Source organism: Opisthocomus hoazin, chromosome 2, assembly GCF_030867145.1.
Source record: "Opisthocomus hoazin isolate bOpiHoa1 chromosome 2, bOpiHoa1.hap1, whole genome shotgun sequence".
NCBI lineage: Eukaryota > Metazoa > Chordata > Aves > Opisthocomiformes > Opisthocomidae > Opisthocomus > Opisthocomus hoazin.
This window is the reverse complement of record NC_134415.1, coordinates 103,051,278-103,063,809: the sequence shown is the minus strand read 5'-3', so window position 1 is coordinate 103,063,809 and position 12,532 is coordinate 103,051,278. Positions and strand designations below refer to the sequence as shown.

The window sequence follows — 12,532 nt, the reverse complement described above, 5'->3', positions numbered from 1 at the left end:
CTGTATAAAACTTTGAAAAATAGCCCACCACTAAGGAAACAAAATCAACTAGCATGAGAGATGTTGCCTTTTAAAATGATTAACTCAATTTTATTTAATGTCCGTCTTCATTTAATAAGGTGCCCAGGGGTTGCTGCAGGAAATATGGGCATGTATTGACATATTCTTGTCTTTCAGACTTTCACTTACCCTTCTGTTAGTATTTAATGAGTTCATTACAGACATACATGAAATAAGAACTTCAGGCTAGAAAACCTATACATTAAGAATGGAGGAAAAAATACAGGTATTTTTAAGAGACATTAATAAAATACCTTCTTCTGGATCATGACTGCCTCTTTCTTTCAATTTTTAAAGTGTGCTAGAACACAGTTAGGTTTTGTTGCTTGCGAGTCGTGATGCAAATTGCAGGGGAGAAATTGGTCTGTTATGGTGCCCTGAGTATTTCCATGTGCAGTGCTGAACACGATGCGATCAAGTACTCTCCACTACAGAAGACAAGTCAAAGAGTAATAAAAGGAAAAGGAGCTCTGGGAAAGCTGTAACAATGATTTTTTTAGCCTGTAAGCAAGTCCCTGAGGGAAAACAGCTTAAATCTGAGACAATTGTGCTATACATGCATACATTCTAAACATGAAACCTTCAAAATCGGTTTAAAATATGTAAGAAATATCTGAAAGTAGCAAAAAGGACAGATGGCTATACCGTCCAGGTGGCAAAGGGCACTGGAGAGTCTGGGGCCAGGACTTAGTGCTGAGATGGTCACAAACTGGCCTGAAAGAGAACAAAACTGGAACATGTTCAGATGTGCTCGAGCAGTTGCACACAATCCTATCTTCAGTCGCCTTTTGAAATAAAGCTAGAAATGAGTCCATACTTAACTGAATCTATAGTAGAAAGATTATAATTTTGAAAAAACTTAATTCTGCGATTTTCAAGTAACACTAACTTTGAGTAAGTGAAAAGAACAGTGGATAATTACAGAGCCCCAGCTATCCTGCTATGCAGCATCTTAGCTTTGAACGCCGAGGATCTATAAAGCAGGTGGCTGCATACAGCTGCCAAACATCATCGTAACCTCATTAGTAGTTAGCAAAGCAGCAGCAGAAAAGCAAGTTGCAGATGGCAGCAAAAGAAAAGGCACTTAAGAACTAACAAAAAAGAGTCATTGAGTGTGTACATTTACTTGCAAAATAAAGCAATGTAGTGTAAATGTCTTAATGTATGTAGAGGCAAAAAGATTGCTGTGTGAATTCAGGTAGGTTTGAGTGGAGGTCTGTTTCTGGGTACCACTAGTGAAAAACAGCTGCAAGCTTCCTTTCATTATGTGCACAAATGTAGTAGGAAAGATAATATTTATTATGAATGATAATTCTGTTTTATTTAAAGAGAGGATTGTTAGTTTCTCTCACATAGAGGACTCGTTTCTAGCTGGGCTCCATTCTGTTGCAATTTTTAACCTTTTTTTGTTTCTTCTCTTATCAACTTTTCCCCTGTTAAAGCCAGTTAATCTACTAAACCTGTTCTTCTTTGGATGTGTTTAACGTGCCCCCTATTCCTCAACCCTATCATATATGCAGAAGTTGAACCTGGTCCCCTGTGTTGTGGCCGATTTAAACTTATATATGTGCCAAGTATCAGGCTTATCATATGGCTGTCTTCTGGCTGCCTCTCAGAATGAGTAGGAGCAGAATTATAACTTGTTTTTTCTGAATGAGACACAATGTTGGTCTGGCTTTTTTACCCAACCAGAACTTTTAATCAACATGTAGGAGTTGTATAGCTGTATCGTCTCTGCTTGTCAAATTTGGCTGAAATTGGCCAACCGGTCAAAGTTGGGGAGGTGACGTGGTGGAGAGGGTAAAGGAGCAGGAGTAAAATGATGCCTGCCAGTGCAATCACATACATTAATAAATTTAACAAACCGGATAAAAGTCTCTGGTCTGTTCTGGTGGACGTCTGATCTATGGAGCACTGTATCGATGTCAGGAAAGTACAGCAGACAAATCCATGTGGTAACCTAATAGCAGCCTCTGGGAGGTCTGAGAAGGAGTCTGAAGGGAGTGGGACAGTAGTTCCTTGGTGAAATGGCAGTGCAGCTGGGCAATAAAGATTGAGCTGCTGCAAGATAACATGGTTGCTCTTTAAGAATTTAAAGTCCCTCAAGGCCAGCTCTGATAACATGACCATTACAAATTTCATATGTCAGTAGCATTGATTCAATGAAATTCTCTTCTTCACCATAAAGGTGGGGTCAGGATTTTCCAAAGGATGGGTCAAGGGCTTAAGTGGGCTAGATTTCAGAAGAGTTTGTTCAGAATAATCTCTCCTACAAAACTGGAATTTTCCTGTAAGTGCCCCTTTGTTCTGTCATCATTGATGGTGTGGTATCTGTCATTTGAAGTTACCATTTTTCCTCTGAGCTGTCAGAGAAGACAACAGCAGCTTGATCTTGCATCCTGTGAATCACTGTGAATTAGTGAATCAAAAGCTGGCTTTGAGAATCCTTTTCTGCTTTTCAGGGTAGTTGGATAATGGCATCGTTGACACAAAAAGCAGCTATAACTGTGGTCTGTGATCAAAAGTTAAATTGCAGAAAGACTACTAGCCTTTTAGCTGATCACCTTTTTCAAAAAGTTCTCTCAAATTATGAGAGAACCTCGATGCTTTTAATTTTTTGGGGTTTATACTCAGAATCTGTCCATACTTGAGTTTTTGTTTGCTCACTGGAGGTTCTGAGAGTTAAAATATATTTACACCTGGATTTAGAGAACTTTTTATTTATATAATTTATATTAAGTGTAGTCTTGATTAAATGAATAATTTTGAGAAAACCAAAAGTGTTTATGAACTACATTAAATTAGTTGACTGATTTCAGCTGGAAAATTCAGGTTAGAAAAGTCTGAATGCTACGGAACATTTTGAATGTTCCTTTCAGCTGACCAACAGACACATAGGTCTGCTGACCATTACTCCAAATTATGTGAAAAATACTTTTAAAAAAAATGCATACAATGTGGTTAGCATTTACTTGAAGTAGAGATAGCTCTTTTGCATCGCATAGATTTCACTGTAAGGGACAAACAGGAAAACGTAACGCAATACGTAATTGAAGTGGTTAGAATAGATGAGTTTTTCTTCAATCCTTAACTACTTAATGGTACACTAATTTTTTCAGTCAATTTCAAAGGAGGGAGGAGGTGAAAAAAAAATGTACACAGATAGTGGCAGATTTCAGACTTAATTGCGTAGTTGGTCTTGATCTTTTACAGATGATTTAACAGGAGGTGGCAAGAGGGACAGAAATGTCATCAGTTGGGCTATTAGAGGGAAACAATGCGGCTAAGTACTTTCTTGGCAGTGTGTTGCTGTTTTTAGCTGTTCAGCAAATGTAATTTATTTATACATCTGTCAATAAATACAAGGCGGCATCCAATAATGAGTACAGCAGGGATTTAAGCTGGAGTGTATTGCTGTGTTAGACACAAAGGTCGACCTTGGGAAAGGGGCTTGAAATTAACATTTCTTGAAAACTATTTTTCCTTCCACTGAGGCTATCTCTTAATTCCAGCAATTTTCTCTGTTTGGTAAGCAGAGAGAGCATACGTTTGGGTTACATGAAGGAGGAAAGAGGTGATGAAACTTTACAATATTTCAACTGGCAGTGCATTCTGGTGATAAGAATGGGACTCTCTGCAGCGCAGAAGAGATTACCTGAAGCAGAACTGGGAAGAAAATTGTATTTACAAAAGATGGCATGATTTTCCTAATAGGTGTTCAAAACAGGCTGTTCACTCACATATTCTGCTGAGCTTGACTAGAAATAACTTCATTTCAAAAAGGACAAATCTGATTGAAGGTAAAAGCATTCCCCTCTCACAGATACTTGTCTAAAGGATTTGCATTAAATTTTCTTGATGGGAGCACAGTAGTATTTTATTCTCCATCTGCATGAACTGATAATGTGGAAAATAAAAATACAAATCATATCCTTGATTGCTTCATGCCTCAGCCACTTGAATTACTGGATTTATGTCTGCAATTATGGAAGAGATGTTGCAATATGATCATTTGACAATAACTGTCACAATTATATTGCCAAAATATAGATTCAACTTATTCTTGAACTTAAGAGTGTTGAAATTACACTTTAAGGACCAGGCGTATCTTCCCGTGGTTTTATCTTGTTTTTAATGTAGCCAGCGCATTTTTAAAGAACTGTAATATGTCTAAATGTTGTCAGTTATTAGTAGGATACACAGATGTCAAATATGTCATGTGCTGCAAATTTCCACGAGCTGTTATACAGGGTTGTTGTGAAACACCTTGTCATGATAAGTATCAACAAGATGTACGTGTGCCACTTCTGAATCTGTTACATTTTTCTACCTCTGTATAGATCCTGGAATTGGTGAAGGGCATGCATTACCAGCTGGCCTGTCAGAAGTACTTTGAATTGACGCATGATGTGAGTAGCTACTAATTTTTATTAAACGATTATCACTGTCTTTGTCTTGAAGAAGGCCTTGGAAATCATATATGAAGCAGTCTTGCCTTCTTAATTTTCATTTCAACAATTGTTCCTTTGTATTTTTCTGCATTTATATATTGATGTTATTAGTACCCTGAACATTACAAGATATAGTAAAAGGTTATGCTTTCTTCCTGAAAATGTCAATATTTTTGAATTTTGTCTATTTCAAGCTATTTAACTTTTTAAATATCCTGTTTTTAATCAGATCTGTGGATTTTAACCTGTTATGCGAGTTTGATATTTGGAGATATACCTTAAAAAACAGACAAAAAAATTTAAAAAGTGTAATTAAAACTCTAATCTCCCAGCATGTACATAGTTAATATAGTTAATTTTCACTTGATATTTTTTCACATGTTTAGTCATGTGTGATTAGTTTTTAAATCAAGATGAACATTCTCAGAGCTTTCCCATTTGCTTCAGTCTTAGAAAATGATAAACAGGTCTAATAATCTGGAAGGAAAATGAAAATTATCTACAATTTGAAATTTAGATAACACTTGCCCTGTGTAAGGCTAAGTCAGTAGAAATACTTTCCCAAGATGACTGTAGACCCCAAGGCTGACAGTCACCAAAGGCTAAATCAGCACAGTGCTGAAGATCTGTTGCTTTTTAGGAAAGCTGTCTTTCCATTCTTCTATGGCAAATTCCAGAAGACCGTTATTTTTTTCAGTCTTGTGGTAATATAAATATCTGTCTTTGCTGTTTGCACTAAGAATCATCTTTCTGCTTTGCTGTTAATAAGTCTCTTACTTCAGTGAGAGAATGCAGAACGCACAGAAAGGCACTTTCTGTAGTTTGAATGGGACATGCTCATGAAGGCAATTTTTTTAGAGAATTTAGCTGCCAAACTTGTTTGTTTTTTTCTCCTTGGGGTGGTCAAAAGATGTGTCTCTGAAACTGGTGACACCTAATCAGACACTCAAACCGTTGCTTTCCTGTATATCACTAACATAGCTTTTCAGTTAAGTTCTGAGGAATCATTCAGCACAACATTGATTTGTTTCTTCAAATAGGTGAACAGTCTTACGTACAATTTTCCTAGAAATAATGGACTGGCTCACATGGAGAATTTCAGCTTCAATTGTGTAAAAAAATTTTACTGAGAAAGTTTTTGCTGTATGTGCAGAGCTGTTAGTGTTACCTAGAATTCTTGAAAGTTACGGTGCGTATGTGAGTTAGATCTACTATGAATGCCTTTGTAGTGGAGACTTGTTTAAGATTATAATACTTTTCTAAGGTCACAGAGTCAGTTGCACACTATGTCTACTTAAGGACTCTTGCATTTCCTCCCCATTAGCCTCTCAAGTTTCTACTGCATCTTATACTCGTGCTGGCAGCAGCTTTGCTGTTGGCTTCAGTAGTCTAGTGCTCGGCACTACGACTGTGCTAGTAAATCCAGCTGGACTAGAGTGAGAATGTTTAGATCTATTTTTTGGGGGGGATGGGGGTGTGTCTTTGCACCTCAGTGCTACTGGTTCAAATAGCACAGGTTACCTAAAAGCTGCTTCTCTGCATATTCTGTGTAAACTGGGCTTAGTGGGTCTAATGCTATGCTTCTCCTGACCCTTCACTATCTCACAACCACAGAACAAAAGCATTTGTGTGTCGTTTGTGTGGCCCAGTGCATTGTCTTCAGGCAGGAACTAAGGAGTTAAGGAAATGTACACGTTTGCAATTTGTTAAGTCTTTCCATAAGTGTGGGAAAGTGCTATGTATAGTGCATGAATGGTTTTACCATATTTTTCAAGTCCTGGGATATTAGGGCATACTCCTTTTGGGGAAAGTTGTTTTCTAAATAACACCACCATAATTTGATCAGGAGAAGATGTCCTATATATGTGAAGAAAAGAAGGTCTTCTGACTTGATAGAAGTATGGCTGAATGGCCTGTAGGGGTAGATATTTTCAAACATTATCATATTTTAAGAAGAATCAAGAATAAACTATGTTTATATGGTAACTAGAGTAAGCATTCAATCAAACGCTACCAAAATACTAAAGTCATGGTCAGATTTGGATTTTAAGCCATATGGAAAGCATCATAAGTGTTCTAATATGTGTGCTTGAGTTCATAATAAGCTATTTCAGGTTGATTGTCCCTCTTAGGTAAGTTTCTGTTTTGTACTAAAGTGAGGACACAAGGCAATGTATGTAAAGTGGAAATGAGACACCCTGATAACGTAAGCAGTGTAACCATAACACAAAGTAAATTGTCAGAGTAACGAGGAATGCCTTTCGCGGTCACAATAGTAGCAAGATTTTATTTTACTGTAGTTGGTAGAATTGGGTGGCAACTCAAAATAGAGAAAAATATTTCAAATCCAAACAGTTTGGAGATCTTGGCTACGTATATGCAGTCAAGTAAAAGAGATTGATGATATCAGCTATGAACTGCTAGAAGGCTAAATAAATGTTCTTGTTGACAGCGTGCCTGTAGAAAGAATTAGTGCTTTAAAATCTGATTGTGTATGAATTCACCATTTTTTAGAGCCTAAGCATTACGAATAAATAAGAAAGCCTAACTGGCTAATGCCTGTGTTACTAAGTTATATTCCGAAGGAACTAATGATGTTAACGTTGTTTACATGAATATTGCCGTATTAGTTATTTGTTACAGTTACAGCTGTTAACAGCTGATTATTTATATAGTAATATTTATCTCTAAACATTTTGTTCTCGAGTACTGATATTTTGCAATCCTTGTGTATTTTTAAGAATTAAATGAAATCTGACACATAGCAGAGTGTCTTGTACAGAAGAATCACTTTTGAGCAGTTTATTTAAAAACATATGCAAACCCAATTTTTCTTAGTCCTTTGTCATCAAATCGTAAGAACACTACAGCTTTTTTTTTTACAGGGATGTGGTTAATTGATATAATTTACTGTAGCACCGTGATTGTTCCACATGTTTTTTCTGTAATATCAGCTGTAGTGTTATCAGCTGTAGTGTTATCAGCTGTCACTTTAAAACTTCTTGGATAAAACCCAAAAATAGTACAGCTACAAAATGATTGCTTCAGGTTTTTCAAAACAAAACTAAACTTTGTGTGAAAGCCAGTATGTGCAAAATATGGTGAATCCAAAAAATGTCTTGTGTTAGTGTCACCTACTAGATGGAATAAACAGTTCAGTCCGAAGTGACAGGCCTTTTCACTTGGGTCAATACATGTTGCAAGCTTAAATTTTTGACTGATTTACAGGTGTGAATGGATAAAGCTGTTAGAGAAATCTAATTTCTCTATCTCTGGTAGTAAGTTTTAGGTAACTTACAGCTAAATTAATGATGAGGCTTTTAAAATTTATGTGCTTTGATCTATATCAGGTAAAAACATTGTAAAACTTACATAAAGTAACATGAACAGTCTAACATTAAAAAAACAGGAAGTTTCTGTATGCTTCACCTCCATTTTTGTGGTTGAATTTCTTGTGTATTTCCAACCAGAGCAGAATATTTTTATTCAGAGAAAAGCTCACTGAACCTTGTTGAAAATTACAGAGAACAGAATTATGTATCGCTGTATCACAAATGGAGATGATGATTATGAACAAAACTTCCCCTTTTTCTCAAAAAAGGTGGTAGTATGAATGGGCAGAATTCTTTTAATTAAAATAGTCATCTAAGCTTCATCCGGCAGAGCTTTATTTTAGTAGCATTCAGGATTGAAAAGGAGAAATGGTACATGAAATCATACTACGATTTTAACTGATGATCTGTAAATGGCTTTTAGCCAAATACTGTCAATCACCTCTGAAAACATGGTTGTAGGCTCCAGTCATACAGTGAGCTGCCTCTACAGCGTATTCTAATTTGTTGGGGAGAGAGGGGTTTAGAAAGAAATTAAGAGTTACAAAATGAATCTTAAATTTGTCTGAAGAAAAATGAGATTTTAAGGTTAAAAAAGCCAAAACTAATTAAGAGCTGCTTCTACCAAAGCCAGCTTTTTACTGTATCGCTCCTTTTTAAGCCTTTTTGGTGTAAAGAAGTAATTTAATTATCACATAATGGAAACTGCAGCATGGATGAAAGCTGGCTGGGTGAAATTCATCCAGATAAGACTGAAAGGAAACTCAGTGGTGGCTTTGGGTTTAGTTTTGGGGTTTTTTTTCTTTGTGCCTTTTATTTTGAATAGCAAATTAGTGTTCTAGGCCTGTCCCTTTGTCGTGGTTTCACCTGGCAGCTGGCAGTGATAAATCTTGTGGGTTGAGGTAAAGGCAATTGAATAAGACAGCAAAGGAATAATAGTAAGAATAATGATAATAATAATTAAAAATATGCAAAACAAGCAATATACAATACAATTTTTCTCACTGCCTAATGACTGATGGCACAGCCTGTCCCAGAGCGGCAGTCTCGGAACCTGCAGAACTCACGGATTCCTGCCCCCCGGCCAACCCCCATTCATAAACTGAGCATGACATTTATGGCATGGAATATTTCCACTGGCCAGCCTGGGCTGGCTGCCTGGCTGTGCTCCCTCCCAGCTCCTGCACACCTGCTCATTAGCCAAACATGGGAAACTGAAAAAAGTCCTGGATTTCTTAGCACCAACTGAAAACATCAACACTCTTTTCATACTAAATCCAAAACACAGTAGCTACTGGGAGGAATATTAACTCTATCCCGGCTGAAACCAGGACACATTTATTTTTAAGATTTTTTTCAAGCAAGGTCAGTTACCACAGTTGCTAATGTCTTCTTCGTGTCTGAATTGGATCTTGTTATACACATCATCATTTTCTGATGCGGCTAAGGTAGACGGTGGTAATGCAATTAATCAGGGGGTAATTTAGAGCACACATTGATCTTCTGCTTTGTGAATTTTCACAAGTGAATGAAATTTAAACTGATGGGTTTTGGCATATTAAATCAGCCACAGTGTATGTCCTTATGAGATGATGTGTTTGCAGAGGTGCTTGTTGTGCTTGAATTGCCCTCACCCTTCTGGGAGAAAAAAGGGAAGATGGTGGGAGCAGACAATTACCGGTGTACAGCTTTTAGTCTTCCTTGGTTTCTTGTGTCTCAGGCCTGGGAAGTTTTCCACCTGTTAAGAGCAGTATTTTTCTTGAATGTTAGTGTTCACATGAACTGACAGGCAGGTAGAAGGTGCAGATTGCCTGAAAGGAGGTGGAAGCACCTTTTAAAGTAAACGTTTCCAACTTCTGAGCCCCAGAAAAGAGATACAAAGGTTACAACTGAGATTTGTGGTGAATATTTCAGAACAGTTTACTTTGAAAACAGAAAGCTTGGTTGATTTGTAATATTTGAGCATGAATTGAACGTTCATTTATCAGATAATTACAGAGCTGAAAGATGTGCCTGCTAAGTAGAAAGGAGCAATAAAAATATGCTGCACCTTACAGTAGTTTTCTGTATTCTTTTCCACTGAAGACTAAGTGTTCTTTGGTATTGGTCGTGCATCTGGTTTCAGGATGCTGATGTTGGTGCTGATGGAGCAGGGATAAGCTTGATCTTACTGGGCTTCTGTCTTAGCCTGCTGCTTTGTAAATATTGCATTTGTGGCTACTGGAGAAAACAGGGAAGGAGGTGAAGCTACCTGTTTCCATTCACATTTTCACACGGATACTCTAGATCTAGATTTATATTGTGCAGTTGTTACAACTTGTAGTGGTATTCTCTACTGCCATTTGCACTCTAGACTTGTCTCAGTCCCTTTTTGGGAAGGGAAATCCTGTTTTAAGGTGTAGGTTCAATTGTCCCACATCTGTAAAGGTATGCGATTTTACTTATATTGTTTTATGTGTTATGGGGTGATATTTTTCTTACTACAGCAAAAACAATGTGAAGTATTGTTTGAATATGCCAAAGCAGTCATTTTATTTCTGACATGAAGGAAGAATTTTTGTGATGGAAGTAAGTCTGTGTCATGCTAATATTTACTGAGATAGTATTTAGAAACTGGTGTCTTTTTCTTCAACAAAATTGGAACTTATTAAATTTCTAATAAAGTTGTCTTGAATGTGAAAAAGATGACTTTTTGAAATAAACATAACAACTCAGCATTCCTTTCCTTTTATGTGCAGGTTGATGACATTGGGTTCTCTTTGAATCATCCTAATCAGTATTTTACAGAGAGTCAAAGGCTATTAAGTGGTGGTAGAGAACTGAAGAAGGAACCAAGTAATTCAGGAAATTCTCAACAAAAAAATAATGGTCAGGAAAGCACAAGTTCAAATTCTGCTCCCACCTCTTCAACTACAACAGCTGATGCAGAACTGGAGGGACTGGAGGCGTACTTCACTGAAGACTAAGCAGCTGTGTTACAAGGGTTTTTTGGTTTGGTTTGTTTTTTTCCCTTTCATTCTTTCCCTTCTCGAGCTGGGTTTGTCTCTGTGCTAAAGAATATGCACTTCACTACCTGGAAGACACAGGCATTTGGTGCTTTGAATAGGCTGAAGAAAAGAAAGATAGATCCTGAAGCTGTAATTGGGTCCAGTACTTATTCTCGCTATTTTAGGATGCTGTTTTATGTGGCATGTTGAAGGATGGGAAATGAAAGTACCTTCCCAATTAGTAAGTGATTTTTTTCTGACTTACCTTTTTTGTTTTTCTTCAAAATGTTTAAATATTTTTATTCCATTTTGTGGTCACTTTTATACGTTGTTTCTTAATAAATAAATTGCAGAGCTAAAGTTTGTGGTATTTTCTTTTTAGATGTATTTGGATGGTAAGTAAGTAGGAGTTCTTACGATAAAAATTACCCTTTGGAGGAGTTTGTCTCTTTTCTACGCGAGGAGCTGAGGGAAATCGGCTTCCGAATTTGTGTACCTTGACACTAAATTTAGAGAGCTGGTTGTGGTGCTTGAAATAGAACATAAGCAGAGTTTATACACCTGTATGTAAGAAGGTAATCCAGAAAGCTGATGCTCTACCAACTGACTCATCTTGAAGAAGCTAAAAGCGTGGTAGCGTAAATTCCTTTTAAAGTTTCCTCCGTGTCTGAGCATGGCTGCTAAGCTGAACAGCTGTCTGAGTGCAGCTTTGGGTCCCCTAAATCCCACCCATTCCCCCAAAGCCCAAGTCACCTAACACATGAATGGCATTCAGTTGAGCAGCAGCCACCGTGCGGTGTGTGGAAGTTCCGAGTAGGGCTGGTATTTTATGTCACGCTGTTAGAGTATTTTCCCGGGGATCTGAAAGGCCTGAATTTTGTTTCATTTGATGTCTAAGGAGTTACAAGACAACATTACCCACTCTGTGGGGAGTGACCTAGCTACCGACAAAGCCCTGAAACCACAAACACAGTATTGTCATTGCTAGTAACTTGTATGAACTCTGCAAGGCCTTCACATGAAGACTCGCTGAGCTTGATTTTGCTGGGCTTATCATGCCCTACCTGAAGCTTGGTTTTAGCTGTAACAGCAGCTGTCAAATGTCAGCTTAGCTTTGTACAATTGCGTGGTGTACTGCCTATGTTTATTATAATGATTTTGATGTGTTTCTGTAGCTAATGGCTAGTAAGAAGTAGTTATTTTGTGTAGAATGAATTAATCTGTGATCTTAGGTGTCAGAGGCCACATGGATATAAACAAATCATCCATGGCCAAGTGCTGATCCTTAAAGAAATACAGCCTAAAGAGTTGGGCAAAATAAGTCGGTAGGGATAAGGGAAGAAGGAACAGATACGCAACGTGAATAAACCACACTATGTATATCATTATTTGGCTGTAATGTGGAATTGCCAGACCAATGAAGAAGGAAGAGTAAAATGTTTTTGGTAATGTGTGTAATATTCCACCACGTGGACTCTAGAGAGAAGAAAGAACAATCCTCACCATCTGCATACTACTGCTGTTTATCGACATGGGAGCCTGACTGTGTGCTTTTGATCCCAGAACCCTGAGGGGCAATGGAAAGGTCTGTGCAACACTAGAGGAAGGGATAGGTACAAGGGAGTGTAAGAGTGTGTGGCATTTGCTGGTTGTGTTGAGTTAGAGGTTTTATTTTCTCTACAGTAATTGACTGATTTAGACT

General features: G+C 37.5%; 1 protein-coding gene across 2 annotated transcripts in view; it reads left to right on the top strand.

The window, feature by feature from the left end:
- The window catches only part of PRIM2 (DNA primase subunit 2), a 128,474-nt gene extending 116,616 nt beyond the window's left edge, over window positions 1–11,858 (top strand). Inside the window, exons 12-13 of one of the 2 annotated variants that reach the window (XM_075410636.1) lie at window positions 4,401–4,469; window positions 10,582–11,858. In XM_075410636.1, the coding sequence (XP_075266751.1) occupies window positions 4,401–4,469; window positions 10,582–10,809 (297 nt within the window). In that variant the 3' untranslated portion in view covers window positions 10,810–11,858. The remainder of the gene's footprint in view (window positions 1–4,400; window positions 4,470–10,581) is intronic. The other variant, XM_075410645.1, reaches the window with a different exon arrangement.
- The last annotated feature ends 674 nt before the right edge of the window (window positions 11,859–12,532 follow it).